This window comes from Seriola lalandi, unplaced genomic scaffold, assembly GCF_002814215.2.
Source record: "Seriola lalandi dorsalis isolate HSWRI2012SDOR001 ecotype SW California unplaced genomic scaffold, Sedor1 jcf7180002054269, whole genome shotgun sequence".
Lineage (NCBI taxonomy): Eukaryota > Metazoa > Chordata > Actinopteri > Carangiformes > Carangidae > Seriola > Seriola lalandi.
This window is the reverse complement of record NW_019524822.1, coordinates 414,292-438,200: the sequence shown is the minus strand read 5'-3', so window position 1 is coordinate 438,200 and position 23,909 is coordinate 414,292. Positions and strand designations below refer to the sequence as shown.

The following is a 23,909-nucleotide window of genomic DNA, read 5'->3' as shown; positions in this document are numbered from 1 at the left end:
AATTGCTCCATAGCAGTGCTGGCAGTAAGCTAACCTGCGATAGCAACATTTGCCGAATTAATGTGTGTAATTGTAAACTTGTAACGCGGTGGCAAACTGGCCATAATTACAAATTGGATAACGTGTTGCACATAAAAGGTACACATTTCTTGTGCTCTCTCTTGCTTGTAGCATGTAGAAAAATGATCAATGCATTCACTCTATTCTCATGTTTTTTAACATTAATGTCTCCACATTGTCCACAGAAAGGGCAGATCTTTATTTAGCCTTTATTCTGAGACAGGAGAGTCGGGGGATGAGTTGCAGCAAATGGCCACAGGTTGGATTCAGTCCCTGGCCGCTGCAGTCAGGACTTAACCTCTATGGTACACGCTCTGCCAGGTGAACCAGATGTACTGGCACTAACAGTGTCTCCTGCAGTTGAAGAAAACCTCTCGCTCCGGACAGAGGTAGCAGGCACAGCAAGGTAGCACTTTGCCAATATGGTAATATGAGGATACGAGTAGCTGTATGACTGTTTCTGTGAACATGTCGGTAGACTGACCATCAGAATACAAAACGTTACGCATGTAACATGCATGGTTAAAGCTAGATTACTACCGCTTCACCCCTAATACACAGAAGTCTGACACCACTTTCCTATTCAGACGTTTGGACCCCACGTTACTGTTTGTTAAGAAAAGTACTATTCAAACAAGGTTTACTGAGCGAACAGGCAAAATACATTGTTCACTCTAAATATAAGTCACAGTGAAGTCATCTCATGTGCCGTGGTTCATTTTGGTTTTCACTTTCACCTGATCACTAATGATGACTACGCAGAGGAGATTTGTTCTAAGTTTGTTATTTTTTACTTTGACAAATGTGACAATTTGCGCATTTCATATTATATATATATATTTAAACTGTACATATCACACAACAGCAGCAATAGCTTAATTGCGGTTTAAAGTACAGTTGTGATGAGGCGGACAATACAAGACTATCCAGTGTTTCACAGCAGACTGAGGAGGAAGACACCTGCATCAAACACGATGAGAGAATAATCTGTGACCGCGGACTGATCAGTGAAATCACATCCTGTATTCTTTGGTCAGAATGAAAAATGCAAACTGAGCCATCCATGTTTGATAATCCACACAACACAGGGAAAAAAAACAGGCCCATACACCCATGCATGGCACTCTGACCTTTTCAAATGACAGCTATGACCTCAAGGTTAACCAGTCTTCTCTCACGAGACTGTACTTCATGTCACTTCATTAATAGCACATGGCAGCTCATGCAATAGCTCACAGCTGCCTCACTTTAATGGTATTTTGTGGAGGTACTGTGGAAGGTAAAGGTAAACTGCTGCTGACAGACAGAGCTCTGCAACAACAGGCTAAATACTTGTAATATAAAGCAGAGGAACAGCACGTCATTAATATTCTGTAGTCATTGAGCAGCCGAGGCTCGGACAGATACTCCACAGAGTCCAGGCAGCTCTTATTTCCAGTGGGCTCGCTTGCGGGTGTGCGGTTGGACACACTGTATAGATAAATTCATGAATAATTCTCTCCCTGTAGCTGCCTGCTACAGCTGGAGGGCAGCGTGAGTGAGAGAATCCATCGGCTTTGAGACTACGTCACGGAAGGCTGTGGATGTATGAGAGACGAGGCGAGGGTGACGAACATGTTCTCTCATTGGATTTTATTTTATTTTCATCACCCCCCCCCCCCCCCCCCCCCCGCTTCTTTCCTCTGTGTGCTGAAATCAATTTTCCTTACATGGTCACTTTGTTTTTTCTTTCCTCTCATCTTCTGTCAGTCGTCTTGCTCCTTGTTCTCCTTGTTCTTTAATATCAAAGCTAAATAAATCTGTGTCACTCACTGGCGCTTTGATGGGGCTGCTCTTCTTCATTCTGCTTCATCGTGACACTGAACTGGGACACGGCTGAAATATTCAGGATCAGTGGACGGCAGCTTTGCCTCCTGGCTTTGCCTCAGGCCTCCTGTTTCCAAACAGCTGAATTTAGGCGTTGCTGCTGCACAAGGCGGCAGATGAAAACTATAACAAAAAATCACTTCCCAGAAAAGCACATAAACGGCGGCTATAAAAAAGAATAATTACTTGTGATGAAAACTGCAAAAGCTGAGGAGTTTTTTTCATTCTTACTTTCACACCCAAAACATTATTCAAATAGAGCTGAACTGAATTACAAATGAAAATTAGGATGGCATCCTCTGCCCTATTTTTATTATGACATAATGTAAGCTGCAGGCGTAGACTCATAACAAATATTTATGTTTCACAAAGATGTGTGGATGGTGTGTGCATTTGTGTGTATGTGTGTGTTTAAGAAGAAGGAGAATGTAAAAAAAATAAAATAAGGAGTCTCGATATCAAGGTCCAAACACATTGTGACCGAGCCACACAGTGTGCTGTCGCTGTCACTGGAGCTGTCGAGTGTGGAAACAATGGATGTCTCTCAGTATATTCTGCAAAAGTACAAATGCTTGTAGTTTTTCAAAGCTTTAACTTCAGACACTGGACCCACTGAATGAAACCAATGCTGATAGAAAGCAAAAGAGTTCAGTGACATAAACTACCAGCTCATGACAAGTAAGTACTTTACTGAGAGGAAAACAAAAAAAGACGTTACTGCTTTTAGTCTATCTGTGGAAATAAACTGTATCCTAGCGACTGTCCTCATGAAACTACAGAATTGGTTGCTCGACTGTTGAGGCAGGTCATAAGAGAATTAGGTAATACTCTGGATATAGTGTGTTTAATTACTACAGACTTTATATCAATAAAAATGTACTGACACTGAGATAAACATGTAATTACAGGGGAAAAGAGAAGAGACGAGGGAATTAAGATATCAAAACATAGTTTTTAAGGAAGACTTACATAAATAAATTACACTGTGTCTTTTAAATGAATGAGCATCTATTTAACAATTACCTTAATATTACAACTGGGTAATGAACCAAATGAAGAAAAATGGGGAATTCACTATTCAGTTTAATTTCAAGGAGGTGGAAAAATACATTTCCTCCGCTTTTCTCTGTAGATCGCCACGAGTTCTGAGATATTTTTGCACACACAGAAGGTTTAAGATCTCCACACAGATTTTCAGTGATGTTCACGTCAGGGGACTGTGGGAACCGCTCCAACAGCATCAGCTTGTGTTTCTTGAAGTGGTTCACGGTGGGTTTTGTTTGCTTATAATAAACAGCCTCAACGCATCATAACAATTGAACAGCTTTAATGGTTTGCAACACATGTATGTATTAGTCTGTGATCTTCCTGGGCCGCTAAACCAGTGGTGAAAAGGATGTAAAAGCTGCGCCGGCTAAAATAGAAATGCCACGTCAAAAATTAATCATTTTCTATAATTTATAGGTTATAGGTTCGGGTCCTGATAGACTGTGGTCCGCATGCCAGTGACATCAGCTGTCACTACATGTGGATATTTTACTTGTCAGTTATTTTCTGTGGAAAACAAATAACGCTGTCTGTAAACATTTTTCTGATACATTCAGTATCAACTAATTTGCAACTTGCCAAATATGTAAATAAACCACATTTCCTCATTATGTTAATAGAAAACATAATCTGCTCACAATTAAACCTATTTGCTGTTGCAGTTTAGTTTTATAAAAATGTAATTTCTGAGAGACAGGGTTGCTGTGTGATGTCTCCTGTGCCGCTGGCTGCCACACAACCCCCAAATAGAATATTTCCTCCCTCATGTTTAACAGTTGACGACTTATTCTTTTCATCAAATGCTGCTCCTTTTTTTTCCACCTTTGCTGATTGTGGCCAAAACAAACAACGCCAATTTGAACTTCACCTTCACTCGAGTGTTTGTTTCCAAAACGTCTCTGGCTTATTCACATGTTGTTGTGCAGATGTTGACTTTTGCGATGAGCTTGTAGGTGAAGTTTCCCTCTGATGACTCTTCCATGTAAACGCTGTTTGTGCATCGACACAGTGGAAGCTCAGCTCTACCTTCCTGCAGCTGCTTTGCAGTCACATAGAGGTAGTTTCCTTGGTCTTACAGATCTTTTCTTCCACAATTCCCTTTAACTGCCATTCCTTAATGATATTTTGGACAGTGGAAGCTTTCAAGCTTGAAGCGCTTTGATGTCTTTTTATAGCCTCCCCTGGTTGGTAAGCGTCAATTAGTTTCATTTTAGGTCCCCAGTCAGTTGCTTAGAGGAGTCCGTGGTTGTTGAGTGTTACCACAAGGTTTGAAGAGTCAGAGAATTCGTGAGCTGACAATTCATCTTCACCTGCCTCGCAAGTTCTAACGATTCAATTAAGGCCTAACAAGTTAATTAAGGCCTAAGGCCCGAGGGTTTAGCTGGGTACCCAAACTTTTGCTCATGCAAATGAGTGAAGTTGATGAAATAAAAAGTATCAGTGCATTAATATTTGAAGAAATTCTTATTTCTGCATGTCTGTTTGCTGCAGGGGTTTTATGTTAAAAATCAACAGACCTCTGCATACAGCTGTATACAGGCAAAGCTGCCACTTGCTATAGTATATGTATGGAAGTATCTTTTAATGTCATTTGAACTCATTTTACATTTTTACACAAATTAAACTTACAAAAAACATATGCAACTTTTTCTGCCCAGCTTTTATCAGAAATCCTAATACGCTAACAGACTTTAACGTATTTTGTTTGTGTTACCTTGGAGACAGCCTCAGTGAAGGAATCGAAAAAACAATTTAGTTAATCATGCACAGCTGTTGCTCCTGTATTTACTGCTGCACTGTCCAGTTTGAAACTACAGTTATAAAATCACCATGGAATCTGACCTGACCCAGAGTAAATAACCATGAATCATTCACAATTGAATGAAAATATTATAACAATTATTATCATTATAGAGGGATTTTATATTTCATGTGTCTCCACAAATTAGATTGTAAATTTACAAAGTCAAATCTCTGTTTACTACTGAATTCTTGTCAACAGAGACATGGACTGTGTGGGTGCTGGTCTGTGTCCAGGTGGGTTTTGTTGGAGCAGTCAGAAGTTCCGATTTTCATTCCCAGTCCACCCCTGCATATAAACTGTGCAAACGTGTGAAATAATAGAAGGCTGTTGAAAATTAATTTTTTTTTGTAAAAGAAATATGAAGATGGGTGAAGCTGTGAGTCTTTCTCTTTGTAATTATCAGTCACAATCACCACTCTTAGATCACTGGTCTCTCATCTTGTCTCAGACTGCTTAGATCTCAGATGTCAGAGCACATGAAAGCACCACATCACAACAAGTGTCAGACACACTTGTTGTGATGTTTGTTCTCTCCTCACTGTGGCAACAATTACAGTCGATGTCTAAGACCTGATGCAACTCTGAGCACAGCAGCTCAGCTCAGGCCAGTCTAGGTTCTACATAATGGTTACACATTTGTTTTCTCATGGAGTAAATTTCTATTTTCATTCCAGTCCATCTTATTGAAACCCAACTAATAGATATTGCATATTATTGTGACATATCAAAAGTTTAGCAAACATGTTTTGTTCTTGTTGCCCGCTGTCGCGTTGCCGCAAAATAAATCCGGCCCATACTTGGGCCACATAATTGTTTTCTTCTGGCCCGGTATACGCCTGGTTCCACGGGCTGAATCTGGCTCACATACAGTGTGATTGTAAGATGCTACTTCCACATCTGGACCAATTCTGGCGCACACACAGAAAATCTTGAGGCTTTCAATCAATACGGAAAGACAACAGGTAGACCCTGCCCAGATGTGGAAGTATATGGGCCAGACTTGGGCCAAGGACCCAGGCATATGTTGAGTCAGAGGTTTCATGGGTCCTCCCTTTCTTTCCCATTTCCTCCTCTTCTCTCTCCTCCTTCTTCATCCCTTCTATCCACATCTTGTGATTCAGTAAAGTCTAATGAAGCAGCAGGCAGGCTCAGCCCCTTTGTCCCTGACAGTCACAAAGTTACCCCTCATCTTAGTTCTGTCACACCCAATCTGGTCCTCTTTTCCCTTTCCCTTTGAGTCTCTTCTATAGACATCCGCGCTGTTTTTTTTTTTTCCATATGTCCTTCTTCTGTGATGGTTCTTTCACCGCTGAGAAACAAAAGAGAAAGATAAAAACCAACCTTCAACAGGCTTTAACCTTGAAAACAGAAGAAAAGGCTGAGGGTTAATGGAAGGGATGCATACATGTGTACACCTCTGTACATTTTTGTTCTTGAGTCATTCTTCTTTCATTTTATTTTATGCTTAAAAATATATATTCAAAACTATTAACTAAAGCTGATATGGTCTATTAATATTAGAGCAGTTCTAAAAATTCTGACCAACTTTTACATTTGAATTGTTCTTAACTTTAACACATTCCTTTATTAGACCACCAATATTTCTGGAGTGTATTTTACTCAGTAAAGCCACTTAGTATTGATTAAAACAAGCCTTTTCATTAAATCTAGAACAGAAATAAAACTAGTGTAACCCTAGTAACACTGTGGACGTTTTATGAGCTGGTCCCGTTGTGTTTGTATCTTGTGCATGACAGCACACACACACACACACACACACACACACATACACAGGCTTGTAGTCATCACAGACACAATCACACAAAGGTTTAATGCAATAGTTCTTTTCGCAGCAGACATTTTGACTTGTCATAGCAGCAAGACCCTCAGTCATCCATGACAGTGTGACAGTAAGTGCATTTAAATCCACCTATTTTTATGCGCATTTTCAATTTGCACATAAAAAATAATAAATAAATAAATGGAAATTCTGGAAATTCACTGATCCACGCTCGGCTAAAATGGAAAAGGATAATGTTCACACACCAGTGATGGATAGAAACCATTTTCTTTTGCCAATTTTCTGAAAATGTATGTGTCTATTATATATATTATATATTTTTTTCTGTCAAAATGTCCTCTGTGAACAAGACCTATTCCACAAATCAACAGCAGGTGGCTGTAATGAGCCAAAAAACTATAAAAAAATATACCAAGAAATACGGGGAAGAAGAAAACTTCCAGTTAGCCATTATCAAAGAAAATGTATTTAACATGTTTGACTTGAACGACCCACACAATGCATTTCACTGAGAAACAATTGCAATCGAATTAATAACCTTTTTTTTTTATCAAAGGGTAAGGGTGCTATTTGTAAGTTTTGCTTTGATACATAGCCAATGTTAGCATTTGACAACTGTTTACTTTCCAGTCTTTCCAATTCATTCCTTTACTCTCCAACAGCTGTCTCCAGAGGTGGAAAGCAACGTCAATGTTAACTCTTGTCTCTATCACGTCTTTTCTTCTACTGAAGTTATCATGCTAACCAGCCATAATTTGCCCGTTTCCTAACTTTTCCGACAGTGACTCACTGTAGCCTAAGCAGTATTATAACCTCTTGTAAACACAACTGGTACCTCCTAGACTCTGAGCTGTAGTTTGGATCACTCAGGTTGTTTAGCCTGGCTCGTAACTTAGCTGGTAATTAGCTTTCAGTCTGGCCCGCTCTGGTGAGGAATGATGAGGCATTTAAGTAGCGTTTGGAATACCTTCATTTCCTTGATTGCAGCAAACACAGCTCCTGGCCTTTCAACGCTTTTATGCCGCTTATATCTACACACTCTAGCATGTAGTTTTTCCATAACAGTAACAGCATGCGGTATCTTCTCACTCATAAACACATGAGTGAAATCTACTTCCCATAACACCTTGATGACTACGTCACACTCACAGGTTACCCACAAGACCCCTGTCCTTAAAGGGGAAATCATAGCAAACATTAGCTAATGTTAGCAAATCTTAGACAGAGACTGATCTTGACCCTCCACTCAGCCTCCAATTGCTACCAGCATCACACTGAGAAATTACTCCTTGTCTATCAGCTAATTTGCTTTACAGTCCATTATTGTAGAGACGAGATGTTTAACAGCTATTAAAACTCTAGCAGTTTAAAAAGCGTACATTGAAACAACTTTCAAAACACTTCATGAGCCACAGTGTGTTCTAAAGGGGCTTAAAAGCCCTGGGATTTCAGTGCCTGATTCAGATGGAGGAGATTTCTTTTTTTTTTTTTTTGATAGAATATTTAAAAAGATGGAAAACAGATTTTCAGTAAGTGACATGCACGTTAGGAAGTGAGTGCGTTACTTTTTCTTTTAAATATGCCAATCGCCGTGCTGTGCTGTCACCTATCACAATAACAGCTCATAGCCATGGACGACATCTGCTCGGCAATTGTATAATTCATGTCAAGCTACAATTACCCTCTGTCTCAGTCTTTCTCTGTGTCTCTCTCTCTCTCCTCTCTTACGCTCTCAGTGGGATTCCAGGGAAGAAGTGTGGAGTCATTATCTTTACTGCAGAGGAGCTCAGTAACTGCAGGGTCAGTACACGTACACACACACACACACACACACACACAGACAAAAAAAAAACAAACAAACATGCACACACGGTGTTGCTGAAGTATTATCATATTGTCTGCATTTTTTATTCGCCCTGATTCTATTGTTGTAACACCTTGCAATCTTCTCCTCCCCGACACACAATCACACCTACACACAAACACACCTACACACAAACATGCATATACACAGATACACAGGAAATATTTAGTGACGGGCCAATCTATCAAAAGTAGATAATGAAATGTTACAGACGTGCAAGAGTTTAACCTGTAAATCGCTTCATCTGGACCCCCCAACCTCAAGTTTTATTTTCTTCAGTGTTCATCGCTGATAAACTCTGATGCTGTGTTACCCACACCTCTCCACAGATGTATAAATGTGTTCAAAATGAACTGTCAAGATGGTTTCCTGCTATGAAGTGAATGATTTTTCTCTTCCAATTTTCCATTCCCCTGGCATAATGATACATTAATACCAACTAGGCAGCCAGATACTAACAGAATTTCGTCTGTGTGTGCGTTTGTGTGTGTAGGTGTGTGTGTGTTTATATGTGTGTGTGTGTGGCTGCTCCAAAGACCATTATGTTAACAGGCTTATCTTGGTTGTGTTTACCATCGTTGCTCTGGGAGGTTTTGCTCCTGACAAGATCCAAATGTTCTTCAGAAATTTTGATAAGTGTGTGTGTGTGTGTGAGTGTATGAGTGTATGGTATGTGTTTTTTGCTGGTTGACAACCCCTATCTGTCAATGACAAGCTTAGCTTCCCATGATGCCTTCCCACTTGAGGCAATAACTGAAAGGCCTCATTATCTATCTATCTATCTATCTATCTATCTATCTATCTATCTATCTATCTATCTATCTATCTATCTATCTATCTATCTATCTATCTATCTATCGCAGCAGGAGTAACACAGCTCCTCATTAACTGCTATAACCATCCATACATATGTATGAAGCCATTCCCACTGCCTCTCTGACTACATTACAGACATCCCATAATAAAAATCATCTCCCACTAATAAAGTGTGTAATTTAAATGAAACACAGGATTGCAATCACTGTAATGTATGTGTGCACTTGTTATTAAGCCGTTCTCACTGCCGCTGTTTGGGATCCTTATCCACATTTGCATCACCATTATTCATTCAGTTTTTACACAGCCAATTACTTTGTATTCACAGGGAGTCTTGTCTTGTAATTCTTGCAGCCGAATTTCCCTCAAAAAAACCTCGCACTTTTGTCACCAAGAAATTAGTTCCTAAAAATACCCCAAAAAAGTTGCTGACTTAGAAATTAAATTGCATCAGAATGATTGCATTGATATTCACCAACTAAAACTGCTTGTCTTTCCCTCAGGATATTGCTACTATGCAGTTGTGTGCCAACAAGTTGGATAAGAAAGACTTTTTTGGCAAGTCTGACCCCTTCCTGGTTTTCTACCGCAGCAACGAGGATGGAACGTGAGTTTGAGCGTTCGTGATGGGGCTCAGATATTCAACTTTGTCTTGCATATGAACAGAGAATGTGCTGTGAACAGATCAGAACACATCTGATATTATTTTTACCTCATTATCTGATATTGACGCGTGACGTGAGGGCACATCTCAAAAGTGCAAAATAGCCAAAAGAGCTTTTTGTTTCCTTTTCTTTCATAGACGCTTGGAACCGTCTTGACCTTCTTCTATTGTTTACACAACCTCATGTTTAAAGATAATCATGCAATGTGATGAAATGCAATGTCTTACTGTTAAAACCACCTGTTCTACTTCCATATTCATAAACAGTAACACAGTGTTCATTCAGACTCAATTAAGGCTACATCCAAACTACTACCTTTTAGTTTTAAAACGCATCACGTTTGCTACATTTACACCTAGCGTCCACACTACTACATAGTTTTTGAGCCTCTAAGACTTTTAGAAACGCTGCTTGCCCCATTTTAGTTTATAAACTGACTCCAGGGTTGTGTTTTAGTCTGGATGGGCAGAAACTCAGACCTTTGAAAACGATGACGTGGACCCCCACGGTCACTCCCTGATTGGATCTTATCAGCCTCGACTACCAGTGGGGAAAGCAAAATAGGAAACAAATTACAAGCGTTACTGACCATGTTGCTGCAACAGTCACTGTAAGGTAATGCTGATGAGAGCACTGAACCCTCAGTGCATCCTCTCAGCTGCAGCAGATGTGGTGGCAGTTCCTATGAAAGTAAAATGAGACACCTCTGAAAATCAAGAACGGTGTATAACCACTGCACTGGAAGAAGAAAGGTTTAGAAAAGTGTGTAATGAGAACTTTGAAGGTGAAAACTACATATATCCACCCAAGTAATATAAGTTGTCACATCTGGTTCTCATCTCAATTGTTTTCCTGTATAATTTGACTTTTTTTTTTTCTTTTTCTTTTTTGTGAATCAAGTGACATTTGAGGCTTATCTCAATCTTTTAAGATTATTATATTCTTCCACTGCTCTGCCTTGGGGAGATGTTTGTAGCAATGAAACTCCCATCTGCAATTCTGTCATGTCCCCCAGATATACTTAAGCACATATAAAAACACACAGCATTTTGAGTTGCAGAGAAAGCTGGATATAGTGGGTGAGGGATTATCTTCATAGGTACAATCTGAGCAATATGAGTGTGCTCTCTCTCTCTCTCTCTCTCTCTCTCTCTCTCTCTTTTGTGGCCTTAAAACTGTTATTTTGCCGGCAGGTTCACCATCTGCCATAAGACAGAGGTGATCAAGAACACGCTGAACCCGGTGTGGCAGCCTTTCACCATCCCTGTCAGAGCTCTCTGCAACGGAGACTACGACAGGTCAGAAAACATTTTGCACCACTCTATTATGCATTCAAATGGATAGTGAATGAAATGTCATCCTGAGGGATCTAATTTCTTCCTTGACACTGAAAAAACCCGTAGGTGAAACGTTGCGCGGATGTTGATAGGCCACCTGATTTTCATCGCTGTTTACATAAGCGGCAGAAACTCCTCTGCCCTGGAACAGCTTCTCTCTGATTAGATGAAGTAGGGGAACACTTAAGAACCAATAAGGCCCAGGCAGGCTCTTTTACGAATGACATCACCTGTTGCTGGGGCGGTCAGAATAATGCCAGCAGTCGGTCATGATGTCCCAGGGACCAGCACTGGTGTTATTGAGACTGACTCAGTTTTTCACACAGCACTGTTTTATATATTCAACGTCAGGCTGGACTGTGCGAAGAGGCTGTGATAGCCACATGTTGTCAAGGTACACACTGTTTACAGATGTGCATACATTACCATGCTTGCAGTAACCGCAACTATTATCCTCCTACTTATCCTTGTGATCTTGTATAGGTTTTTGTCAACTATCATCCCTCTGAATCTTTTTGCTTATCTTTTCCCAAGAGTTGCATATCTTATATCATAGGATTAGATTTCAATTTACACATTTCAGGAACAAGGCTTATTTACCTTCTCAAAGAGAGTCACATGAGAAGATCAATACCACTCTTATGAATGTTAAATGTGAAGCTTCAGCCAAGAGAGGTTTAGCCTAGCTTAGCAAAACGACTGGAAGCAGAAGGAAACAGGTCGCCGGGCTCTGTCCAAGGTCATCATTGCGCCTGACAAAGATACAGTCCACCACAAAAAACAACTTGTCTTATTTACAATTCAGTTTTTGTACGAATTAAACACACAGTATGAAACTTCTGCCACTGGAGGTTTCTAATTTAACTAATGTTACTCAAAGAGTAACTAACTGGTGTGTTTGTTGGGGACCAGTTTCTACCTACAGATGCTCGTTTGGTGCACTTGTAAGTAGTACTGGGTATTTGTACAACAGCCTTTGGACAACAATGGAGATCTAAGGCACAGAGGAATAAGCAACTGCATATAAAGGCTTTGGAGACACAGACAGTACTTGTTAGTATTCATCCATTGTTGCTTTTGGTCTTGTCATGGGATTTGTCTACAAGAAAAATGTTGAATATTGTCAGCAGTTCTTTAAGATAGAGGCACTTTAAAGCACTGTTGAGAGGAAACATTGTCATAGGAAGCAACAAGGAAAGAACTAAAGCTCACTAGCGTTATTAGTTGTTTATTCATTCATTCATTCATTTTCTACCGCTTATCCTCTAGTAGGGTCGCGGGGGGGCTGGAGCCTATCCCAGCATCTTTTCGGGCGAGAGGCGGGGTACGCCCTGGACAGGTCGCCAGTCCATCGCAGGGCAAACACATAGAGACAGACAACCATTCACACTCACAGCCACACCTATGGTCAATTTAGAGTATCCAATTAGCCTAGTCCCCATTTTGCATGTCTTTGGACTGTGGGGGGAAGCCGGAGTACCCGGAGAGAACCCACACTTGCAACATGCAAACTCCACACAGAAAGATCCCACGGCCGAGCCAGGACTTGAACCCGGAACCTTCTTGCTGTGAGGCAACAGCGCTAACCACTGCACCACCGTGCAGCCCTAGTTGTTTATTATTATTATTATTATTAGTAGTAGTAGTAATAGTGGAAGAATTATTATTAAGGTGTGTTCAGACAGGAAATGAGATGAACTTGAGAGACAACAAACAAAGAAAGGAAAGATGCAAGTAAGTGCAGATAAATGAAGTAAACTGAGACAAAGACGTGATCAAGTGAGTAAAAAATTTGAAGAATCTGCGCTTACCCTAAAGTTTTATGATTAAGTGCACAAACAAGGAAAAATGAGAGACTTTCCTAGTGAGTTCTGAGATCTTCCCGAGTCAGAGCTGAACACAAACACACTGAGAGCCAGTGAATGTGTCACTAACTGGCTTACAGTTAATGTGTGGACCAGTGGATCGCAGCTCTATCCGTGGGCACTGCGATTAATCTGCAGATTGGGCGGGTCGGGTCATAAAAATGAACATTATGATGAACAGCAGATGGGATGCAGGTGGGTGAAATAATATATGTTTGAGGAAAATATAAATTACACTCTACAATGTGAACATATTTTGAGCTTCATTTTTCGTCAGGCACAAATTAGCTGCTGAACTTGTCATGATTTATTATTATTATTATTATTATTATTATTGGGCAGTTGCCAAATGTTATTATGAACTTTTAAATAGTTTGTGCTCGGGAAGTAGCAGTGACATTCAGGATTTAAATGTCAGTCTGTGTTCGGGCTGTTGTGGAAATAAGTTTGTTTATTTAAAACCAGCCTGCCTCACATGTTACCATCTTATCATGCGTCCCCTGAGAAATAAGGGTAATGTGTGATCACTTGTGGGTCTCTAAATCGCACATGCAAAAAAATTCATTTGGGTGGGTGTCGGGTGAATCGTTTATTGCATACATGTGGAGTCAGAGTTCAGAGTTGATCACATGTGGGCAGTCAGTACATTGGCTGATGGTGACAAATAAACACAAAATGTACAAACTGCCCAGCTGCCAAGATCATGTGAATAATGAAAGTCCAAAATTCACTTCACTTTCTGGCCAAGCACACCCTCAACAGTTAAGACCCACTGGGATTGAAAATGGGATTGACATCATATGACATTGCCTCTGTCACTTCTCTCTGGTCGCTTGCAGAGTGAGTAGGTTTCTCATTAGGAAACATTGTGTAAATTAGTCTGTGACTTTCTCCTGCAATTTATGTGACTTTGTGCCAAGCAGCACTTCATTTTTGCTTGTATCTGGAATCTTGGAGGTAAGGGACAAACTAAAAATCAATCCCAGAAACTCCAGTAATTATCTTCTTCTTCACAGACATGTATCCGCAGCAGGTAAAGGTTACACTTTCAGTTGTTTGGCAAAACACTGCAGAGCCTTTTATGCAAATGCACCCTCATTTGCATTAAGTATTTTATTTGGATTACAAAGCCATTCACTTGTGTCTCACAGAAATGAAACAAGGGCAAACTTTGTTGGTCCTTACACTAGGAGTTTTGTGTAACAGCCTGACTGCCACTCCCTCACTATATGCTAATACCAAATAAAGTTTAATTCATATAACAGAGCCCAACATGCAGTGTACCTGGCTCTTCACATATGGCTGGTGTTATACATTCATGCCACTGGCACTTATTCACCTTTCTCTACTTGATGTGAAATTGACATTTTCAGGCTGGAAACTAGTCGGAGCGTAGAAGAGATAGGTAGGCCCTGTAATTCAGAGTTCACATAACGACCTGTACCCACCGCACTAATAATGTTCTTCAGTGTTGAATCAGAAAATGTGTAATTGCTCTGTTCCCGATGTGATGGCGAGAAAAAGGGTTTTTCTTTAATTAAATTGAACTTCAATTTCTCATTTTATTGACAGCAGATGATCTGGTGAAGAGCAGATGTTCAGAAATAAGATGTTCTCTGTCTATTTCAGGACTGTGAAGGTAGACGTCTATGATTGGGATCGAGATGGCAGGTAAATGCATCTATGGATAACCACTCACTCTAGCCTCATGATCCGCAAAGATGTCTCCCTGGTGTTAGGAGGAAATTAAATGGCTTGTGTACATTCTTGTGGGTGAGGATTTGAAGAGTTTTGACAAAGTGTGCTTCAAAGGGAGAGTGATCGGGCAGATCGAATGGAAGATTGACAGGCAGGGAAAGAGGGAGAAAGAGACGTGGATAGAGACATGACAATTTATCTCCGATTAGAATAAAAATCTGTGCTCATGCTCCTCGTTCTGTGTGGGTGTTGTTTGTCTGCAGCCATGACTTCATTGGTGAGTTCACCACCAGCTACAGAGAGCTGTCTCGGGGGCAGAACCAATTCAATGTCTACGAGGTGAGACACGGCATGGGGGTGGTTTGTTTCTTACCGCTTTCATCACCTTGTAACTCCAATTTAGGTGATTTTGATATTTTGACTCCTGCTGTTTGGCTCTACAACCCTCGTAAGAGCTTATACAACCTTTTCGAAATGGAAGGATTGAAATAGATATAATAGCTGATAAACATGGGTGCTCTCAAAGTAAAAAAGCTTTAATTCTTTCCCGACACCAAAATTATGCAACTCTCAGCTGAATGGATGGTTTCACAAACAGCTCTAACAGAAAACATTTTCCTGCGGCTGTGCATGACTCATCAAACGCTGACAACCTGTGTGCTGTTAAGTCTGTATTCCACACTGAAGAAGAAAGCTACACAGCTAGGCTAACTAGCTTCAAACTAGCTGGTCAACGTTAGCACTAATTCCTGCTAGACGTTCATTTCTGTTCAGCAGCTGCCACACACTTGTGTCGTGTCGGGGGTCAAGTTAGCGTTAGCTGTGTGACTTTCATGGGTCCAGATATGGTGACGGAAAAACCCAACTGTCAAAACTCAAGGCAAGGCCAGTTTATTTATATAGCATCATTCAGGTACAAGGCAATTCAAAGTGCTTCACAGAGGCATGGAAATACATTAAAAATTAAACACTGAAGTGACATTAAAATGGCATTTAAAAACAATAAAAATTAATTTGATTATATAAAAACAAAAATATTTGAATAAGTCAAATCAAGATTGCATAAAATCAGGTAGGAGATTTAGTTTTGAGCCCCGATTTAACTGAGCTGACAGTTCCAAGTATATCGGGAATATGTTTGGGCCCAAGATAATTTAATCTTTCATAGATAGTAGTATTTTTAAATCTATTCATTGACACACAGGAAGCCAGTCTAGTGATTTAAGGACTGCAACAGGTGGTGCTGTACCCAGCACCCATTGTCTGAATCATGTGAAGTAAGGTGTGCTATAATCACAGATGGGGCTAAGCAACGGCTTTAAAGCTGCTGCAGATACTACTGTTGCTTATAAAATAAATTAATAATTTAGCAGCAAGAACTTATTATTTGTTGTGTTGAAAACATAATAAAACACATATATCAGCCCCATTAGTTATTTTACTCATGAACTGTTAACTCCATGAATACACACAGCTTAATGATACCTTTGCTCCAAGTAAGCAAATTAATAGCACCATTGCAGTAAAAACATCTGTTCTGTTTACTAATCACATTTGTAATGACAAATGGATGGATGGATGGTTTAATCTCCTCACTTCCCAATCTCCATTTTTATCTTCTCTGCTCTCTCTATATACACACAGTTAAACATAATATCAGTCTCAATTCACGGGCTGTCACTATTATCAGGGATCTGCTGAATTATTCATGTTCATTATTAACCATCATTCCGGGCTGTGAAGTGGTTTTACAAGTACCCTCTTCATCATTAACTAACTTTTTCATCATTCTGGCAGGTTTTAAATCCCAAGAAGAAAGGCAAGAAGAAGAAATACATCAATTCTGGGACTGTGAGTACACCTCCTCTCCCATATCTGCCTGTCATTTCCTCTGTTTTGGCATTTATACATATATATAGGTATATATATATATAAATATATATATAGGTATCATCACCTCTTACATCTGCCTCTCTCTTACTGGATCTTGTACTGCCTGGCCACCTGTTTGTCATTTTGCCTTCCTGTCTACCTGGCCCCGGTCCCTCTCCCAACCCTCCCTGTGCGTGTGTGTGTGTGTTTGTGTGTTTGTCAGGTAACTCTCCTGTCCTTCAAAGTGGAGTCCGAGTATACCTTTGTGGATTTCATCCGAGGAGGGTGAGTGGAATAATAATTAGCCTCCTCTCACAGTGAGTGTCAATGGCAACCATTTTGGTTGTTTGTGTCTTTGTGATTGAGTTTGGTGTGTGTGTGTGTGTGTGTGTGTGTGTGTGTGTGTGTGTGTGGTGTAGGTGTGTGTGTGTGTGTGTGTGTGTGTATTTGAAGTTGAAGATACAAGATTGAATTTCCCAATAGTTCCTTTGTAAGCATCACGTTGAATTCATATGGGCTCTGAAAGTTTTGGCGGAGTTTGAATTGGTAAATCTCGCGTGTAAATTTACCTCATTTATGCAGTTCACTTTTAATTACTGGTTCCATTTGTTTTACCTAATTAGACGTTCAAGATGGTGAAGAATGGAATATTGTCCCAGCATATTAATTAGCCAGTGAACCAGTAGACCGATTGTATAGCAGTGCGTTGTGCTGGTGTACATGAGTGTTATAGAGACACAGTGTGTATGAAGTATACTGAAGTGTGTGACGCTCTTTGTTGTTTTCCTCTTTGATTCCCACTTCATTTGCAACAGAACCCAGCTGAACTTCACAGTGGCTATAGATTTCACAGCATCCAATGGTAAGTCACTGACTTGATACAAGATGTTCACTTGCAAGTATTTTCTTTACTGTGGTGTGCATGTGTGTATAAGGCTGTAACTCTTCACTGCCCTCCAGCCATAGCATCAAAACACCTATAGTACAGATGTGATCTCCCCAACCTTTTCAAAACCACTTCAAACGTGACACAAGGACCTCGCAGCTTGCAGAGCACCCGAATGAACTGACAGTGATGAATCAGTTGTCTTACATAACCAACAGTAAAGGAGAAGTTTGACGGTTTGATGTTTTTTTGTTGGTGTGCCTACATCGTTGACAACTACTTGATGGATTGCCATGAAATTTACACCTTGTTGCATCAGTGTACAAATCAAACGAACAAGATACAACCTGCTTAATAGTAAAAAACTAAGCTGATCGCCTGCTAGCTCTACCTTCCTGTTTAGTCTCAATTAACTCTTGACAACAATATAAATAAGTAATTTATTTTTTACCAAAGAAATTAGTCATTTTTTCCAATCTTGTAGTTTTTAAGTTGCTATTAGCTAAATCTGGGATTTATTGTTTTTCTCTTTTTTTTGTATGATCACGAAATTTATGATACTTGATACAATCTAGCAGCTACTGTATGCAGACGATAGTACATTATTTATACTGATGTCATGTGAAAATAAGCTCTAAAATTGGTAAGTCCTAATACACAAAGCCCATATGCACAAATATTATTTTTGAACTGCTGTTATTTTTTTAAGATTATTGAAGGTAATTAGTTGTAAGTAACTAAGTACTTGGCTGACCACGTAATATAATTGGTTCTTGCAGGGGAAATGATTAGTTGCCAGAGGTAAACAATTCTACTCAATATTGTTTCCAAAGTTGGGGTCATACATTAAGAAGCCCGACTGATTATTGTTGCTCAGGAGACGGAGGACCTCCAACGTGACTACCGTACAATGTGTAATGCATCTTCACTCCAGTTTAGTTAGTGTGCCCTGCAAATGTATCGCTACGTGTATTCTTCTCTCCGAAACTATTAAAATGACACAAATTGAGTTTTGTGTTTTCAGGTAATACAGACAGGAAAGTGTATAAAGCTTCAATGTGAAAGGCACTTGTCCCTTTTTCCCCTCTGCAAGGTAACATGCCCTTTCTTTTCTCGCACGTGTGAGGGCTGGCACACCGCTGTCTTGAATAGATTGTTACATTTAGGCTCTTATTTTCACATGGCGGAAGTGCAGTCAGCCGTGCAAGGTGCACAGGGCGTGGTGAATGCGTTTGGTTTTTTTCGTGGCTAGAGGCACGCGGTACACCTGTGGCGCGGTTGGAAGCCAGATGGGATTGGGGGGGAATACATTACCAGTAGGTGTGTTGAGAGCAGGCGCCTATCGTGGCTAATCAAATCATCCCCCTCCCTTTTCATCCCCTTAAAGAGCAGGGCACTCGTTTCATCATGGAGGAGCGAGTCCAGATGAGCTTATGCCAAGAGGAAAGGACAGTATCACCCGGCTACGTTTTCATGTGTGCAGCTGCTAATAATCAATTCAATCTAAGACATTTACTTGATTGCATAAACTGATAACTCCCCTAAATAATCCTGTTATAATCCTATTTACACAATTCTTTAATTTAAAAAAAAAAGGATCATGTTTTCTTTCCTGAAACAGATCAGATCAGATTTTACAGCCATAATTCTTCACATAGTTCATTGCATCCATATCTCTATGCAATTAAAATGTAAACACTCAGGAGATAAAGCACACAGTGTTTTCTTGGCATCAGTCATCTTCTATTTCCACCGACGTTACAGTGTTCCTTTTATTTCACAGGTGTAAACCAGACAGAAGGAAAGAGGGAGACATATTATCAGCCACGTCACCGTCTTATACGTGTCTGTGTGTGTGTGTCTCTTCTAAGGTAACCCGTCCCAGCCCACCTCGCTCCACTATATGAGTCCCTACCAGATGAATGCATATGCCATGGCCCTGAAAGCGGTGGGTGAGATTATCCAGGACTACGACAGTGACAAGCTCTTTCCTGCCTATGGCTTCGGAGCTAAGCTGCCCCCTGACGGCAAAATCTCCCATGCATTTCCACTGGTAAGACACACCCACACACACACCCACACACACACACACACACACACACACACACACAAACATACAAACTCACACATACAAGACACACGTGCACGGTTCAATCATAGCAGGGTGTGGTTTGGACCAGCAGTTGTCGCTGCGACAACAGCTGGTCACGCAAGTTGAGAAGTTGGCTCATCTGTCTGCCAGCAGGACTCCCCCAGCAGCACGTCCCACCCGTCCCCCCTGCATCTTCCTGAGGGAAGAGGGCAACCAGTCAGAAACCGCTGGATGCTAAGCTTGAAGTGAAGCCAAGTCTGTACTTAGGTGATCAAAATCAGGATTAATCTGGCATATGTGTTAAATGTGATCACCTTTTACAGTGCTGCTTATTTTAATGTGAATAAATGTTGGTGATAGAAATAAATAGGGAGTAAACAGTGATAATGTAACAAGTTAAAAATTGGCTTTGGAGTTTTCATCATCACAAAGTTTTGTCTCAATTCACCATTTCCCAGCTTATCCTTGAGGCCTTGAACTGATAGTTCAGGTTATTTGATGTGGGGTTGTGTGAGGTACTTATCAATAGTCAGTGTATTACCTGCAGTAGATTCGGATCAGTGTGTTCCCAGTTTAGAGAAGCAGCAGGAACACGGGCACAGAAGCCAAGTGATTTGCTGCTGTGGACTGGGATATCCACAAAACGTGTTTTTGCCACTTAAAGACATGCTACCAAAAAAAAAAAAAAACCCAATACCAGTTAAAGTGCTGGTTATATTTTAGATATTTTCACAGCTTTATCTTGCCTTCAAACCGCCCTTCCCTTTGGAACTACAGTTTGTGAATCATTAAACTACCATGTTCTTATGCACAAGCACACTTATGGCAGGCACTGTATTACTCCGCAGATCAGCTGTTTGAGTCAGACAAAGCTAAGTAATAGTTGTGGTTGTGCATGTAGTTCAATGGTAGCATGGACTTGGACCTCACTTAGCTTCTGGGCCTGTGCTCCTGGCTGCTTCTCTAATCTGATGGTGCGCTGATCTCAATCTACTCTAGGTAATACACTGACTATAGATAGCTACCTCACACAGTAAATAACCTTTTCACTTTAAGGCCAAATAACAGCCACTTCCTACCTTATCTTAACAGATTTGCAAAACAATTTTTTCCCAGTGTTTTTGAAACCAGAGATGCATTGTCTCCTTCTTTGAACCCTAATGTTGTCATTGCAAACTGTGGGGCATGGAGTTCAATGTATGTATTCGATAGGGAGGATGTAACAAATGACAGTATCATTGCTTAATTGCATTATGGGAACTGTTTTTGGAGCTTGTCCATAATAGGGACTACATGTAAGGATATCTCTGCCTCTGCTGCTTCAACTTTTAATTTAATATATATATTTTTTTTTTATACAAACCTTGTAAGTCCTCTAACTTCATGGAAGTGCAGCATTATACCATTGGAGTGCGCCTTTGAAAAAAAACTCCACTTTACCCTTGAATTTTATTTATATAATAGATTGATTGAGTCTTACAAAATGCCATCTAGTGCTCTTAGTCCCTCTACGTGACCTACTTTGACCTTCCATGAACTTCCTAATGTACTTTGTTGCCTGAATTCACCAATAGTATGAGACAGTTATTTATTTATTGCCCTCTGAAGACTTCATACGTCCACAAGTGAACTGAAGTTAAAATGTACCCAGAACATTTCATAAGATATTGAGAGACATTTATTTTGGAATAAGGTCTTAAATTTCCTGAAACTAGATCAGATTAAATCTTATCACAGCTAACAGCAGCATATTTAACATATGTTTAACTATCTTTTATTGAGGGAAGAATGGAAATATGTCCACATGTGGCCTTTCATCATTTAGTGTTGATTGTGAAAAAATTGAATTTTTTTAAATGTCATTTCATATGCCAGTGACTCAGCTATTAGCGGACCTGTTTATTGTACTGCTTGGACACTAGTATATGTGTGAATGGACGCTGTATGTCGTCTGCTGCAGAGTGCTGACAGTGAGAATCCAAACTGTGTGGGAATAGAGGGCGTTCTCGAGGCCTATTTCCAGAGCCTGAGGACGGTGCAGCTGTATGGACCCACCAACTTTGCACCTGTTATCAACAAAGTGGCAAAGTAAGTTTTTCACTTCATATAGATTAAGATGCAATTACACCTTTTAGAGTAAACTGGGTAAAATTATCCTATTTTGCTTTCTTTTATCCAAACCCAGGGGATTTTTTTTTTCGTATTTATAAGCCTTGATCAAAGCCTATAAGTAACATAAATCACAAGAAGCTTTTTCACCACATTGAGAATTTCTTGGGGGGCAAATCAGCATGTGCAGGATTAAGCATCCTGTCACCTTAGAATTGGTTTCTTTCTGCCACAAAGTTTGGCAACAAGTAAGCAAGTGATATTTGAGCAGGAACAGAAGTTATTTTACAGAAAAGAGAGTGAATTTTTGTGTATTTAATTTCAAATTCAGAATCTAGAGGCTAAGTTTATGTTGCACAGGAAGCATTTTCCTTCTTTGATATAACTTTCGACATTAAACCGCTGGGTTTTGAATTTTTAAAATGTTCTTAACTAAAGGCTTGCGCACATGAAAAAAACGGAATAATATATATTTACAGTGATTTAGAATGGCAAACATAGACTTTAATGAAAAAGGCACAAAAATAAGACTTTTAATTTGACTTTACATGTAAATAGATTGCATTATGGATGGTGTGGTACAGCTTCCTGTATCTTTAGGACTTTGGATTTACAAATATAAACATAAACACGTCATGTTCTGTCTGCTTCTGTAATTGCATTGGGTCCTGACCCTTAACCAGATTTGCATCACTGAGACCTACTGATTTTGATGGTGACTGGCCTCCATATATTTTAGCACTTTAAAGAGGCCAGTATACTTCATCAGAATTGTTTCAGATGGTCAGATAGCTTCAAACCCACCCCCACCCCCCACCCCCACCTTTCTGACATCATATTAGGGGGTATATGTATAAACACTTGTGATTTCCAGTGTGTTCGGACAACACATCATACAAACCAGTTCCTTTCTGGTACAACCTGTTCCTAACTCTTTTTGCTTCTTGAGTTTTGGTGAAAAGGACATGATTAGAAGAACAATCAGAACCATAACCAGCCACCAGTACTCATCATCCGACTCTGTTAGTCAATGGGCATTCAGGAATTGAGTCAATGGCCAGTTAAGACCTCTGGAAATACCTCACTGATATCTTCATAGCCTTAATAAAAGGATGCTGCTGGCAAAGGTAATTCCATGTCTTTAACATATGTTAACCTGGTTGGCCAGAATAGTGTTAATGTTTTATCTTACAGGTCAATGCCCTGAATTATCAGTACTCTTTTTTTTTTTTTTATCCCTCACTGTGTTTAACAGAGCAAGAGGTATAGAGGTCGCATAGAGATCACTCAAACACACACACACACAACACACACACACACACACAGGATCATTCTAACATTAGGCTAAAATCCCATACACATACACATACTGTAGATACACATACAGACACAGACTCACAGATAAATGGTCTGTTCAGCCAGAGAGAACAGCAAAATCTCTGGCATTAGGTTCTGTCAACTGACAATAAATACACTAAACAGCAGCTGAAAGACACACACACACACACACACACACACACACACACACACACACACACACACCTACGAGCTGAAACTCTTCTTAACTCATCTGGCATCATATCAAGCTGGAGCTGATATTCGAGAATGTGAATATATCCATTTGTTTTTCTTAGCAAACCCCATGTTGGAAAAGGAAATGAAGAGCGGTGGAAAAACAAGAAGCAGGGTCACATTATTTTTTCTTCATGCAATGTTGTTTGCTACTTGTTATTTCTGAAGGGTCCCTCTGTTGCTCAAGGTTGTAGTTTTGGGTGGTAAACAACTCAGGTCTGGTGTGGAAGCACATTTGAAAAGTACATGTTGATTGTCACATATTAATTTGTTTGTTCCACGTCCTTAAAAAAGCCTGCCTGAAAAGGTCAAATCCCACATTGTGACACCTATTTAAAATCTGTCAAATCAAACAGACTGTTCCCAAATGAAATATCTTTTTTTTCATATGCGGTTCCAGAAACTTTACATTTCACCTTTAAAAACCAACATGTGCATTAGTCACATGTGTACTGAAATCCCATGTAAATTTTTATGTGAATTGTGGGGTACCCAGCCTAAACGTAGCACTAGGGAACATAAAAATAAAAATGATAAAATATAGTCTAAGCAAAA

The 23,909-nt window shown here is 39.9% G+C and overlaps 1 protein-coding gene across 1 annotated transcript in view; it reads left to right on the top strand.

The window, feature by feature from the left end:
• LOC111654310 (copine-9-like) overlaps positions 1-23,909 on the top strand; it is a 91,803-nt gene that overhangs the window by 53,901 nt on the left and 13,993 nt on the right. Inside the window, exons 8-17 of the mRNA XM_087173690.1 lie at positions 8,315-8,378; positions 9,762-9,865; positions 11,117-11,221; positions 14,755-14,796; positions 15,087-15,162; positions 16,621-16,674; positions 16,919-16,980; positions 17,511-17,557; positions 19,453-19,634; positions 21,634-21,761. Coding sequence (XP_087029816.1) covers positions 8,315-8,378; positions 9,762-9,865; positions 11,117-11,221; positions 14,755-14,796; positions 15,087-15,162; positions 16,621-16,674; positions 16,919-16,980; positions 17,511-17,557; positions 19,453-19,634; positions 21,634-21,761 — 864 coding nt within the window. The remainder of the gene's footprint in view (positions 1-8,314; positions 8,379-9,761; positions 9,866-11,116; positions 11,222-14,754; positions 14,797-15,086; positions 15,163-16,620; positions 16,675-16,918; positions 16,981-17,510; positions 17,558-19,452; positions 19,635-21,633; positions 21,762-23,909) is intronic.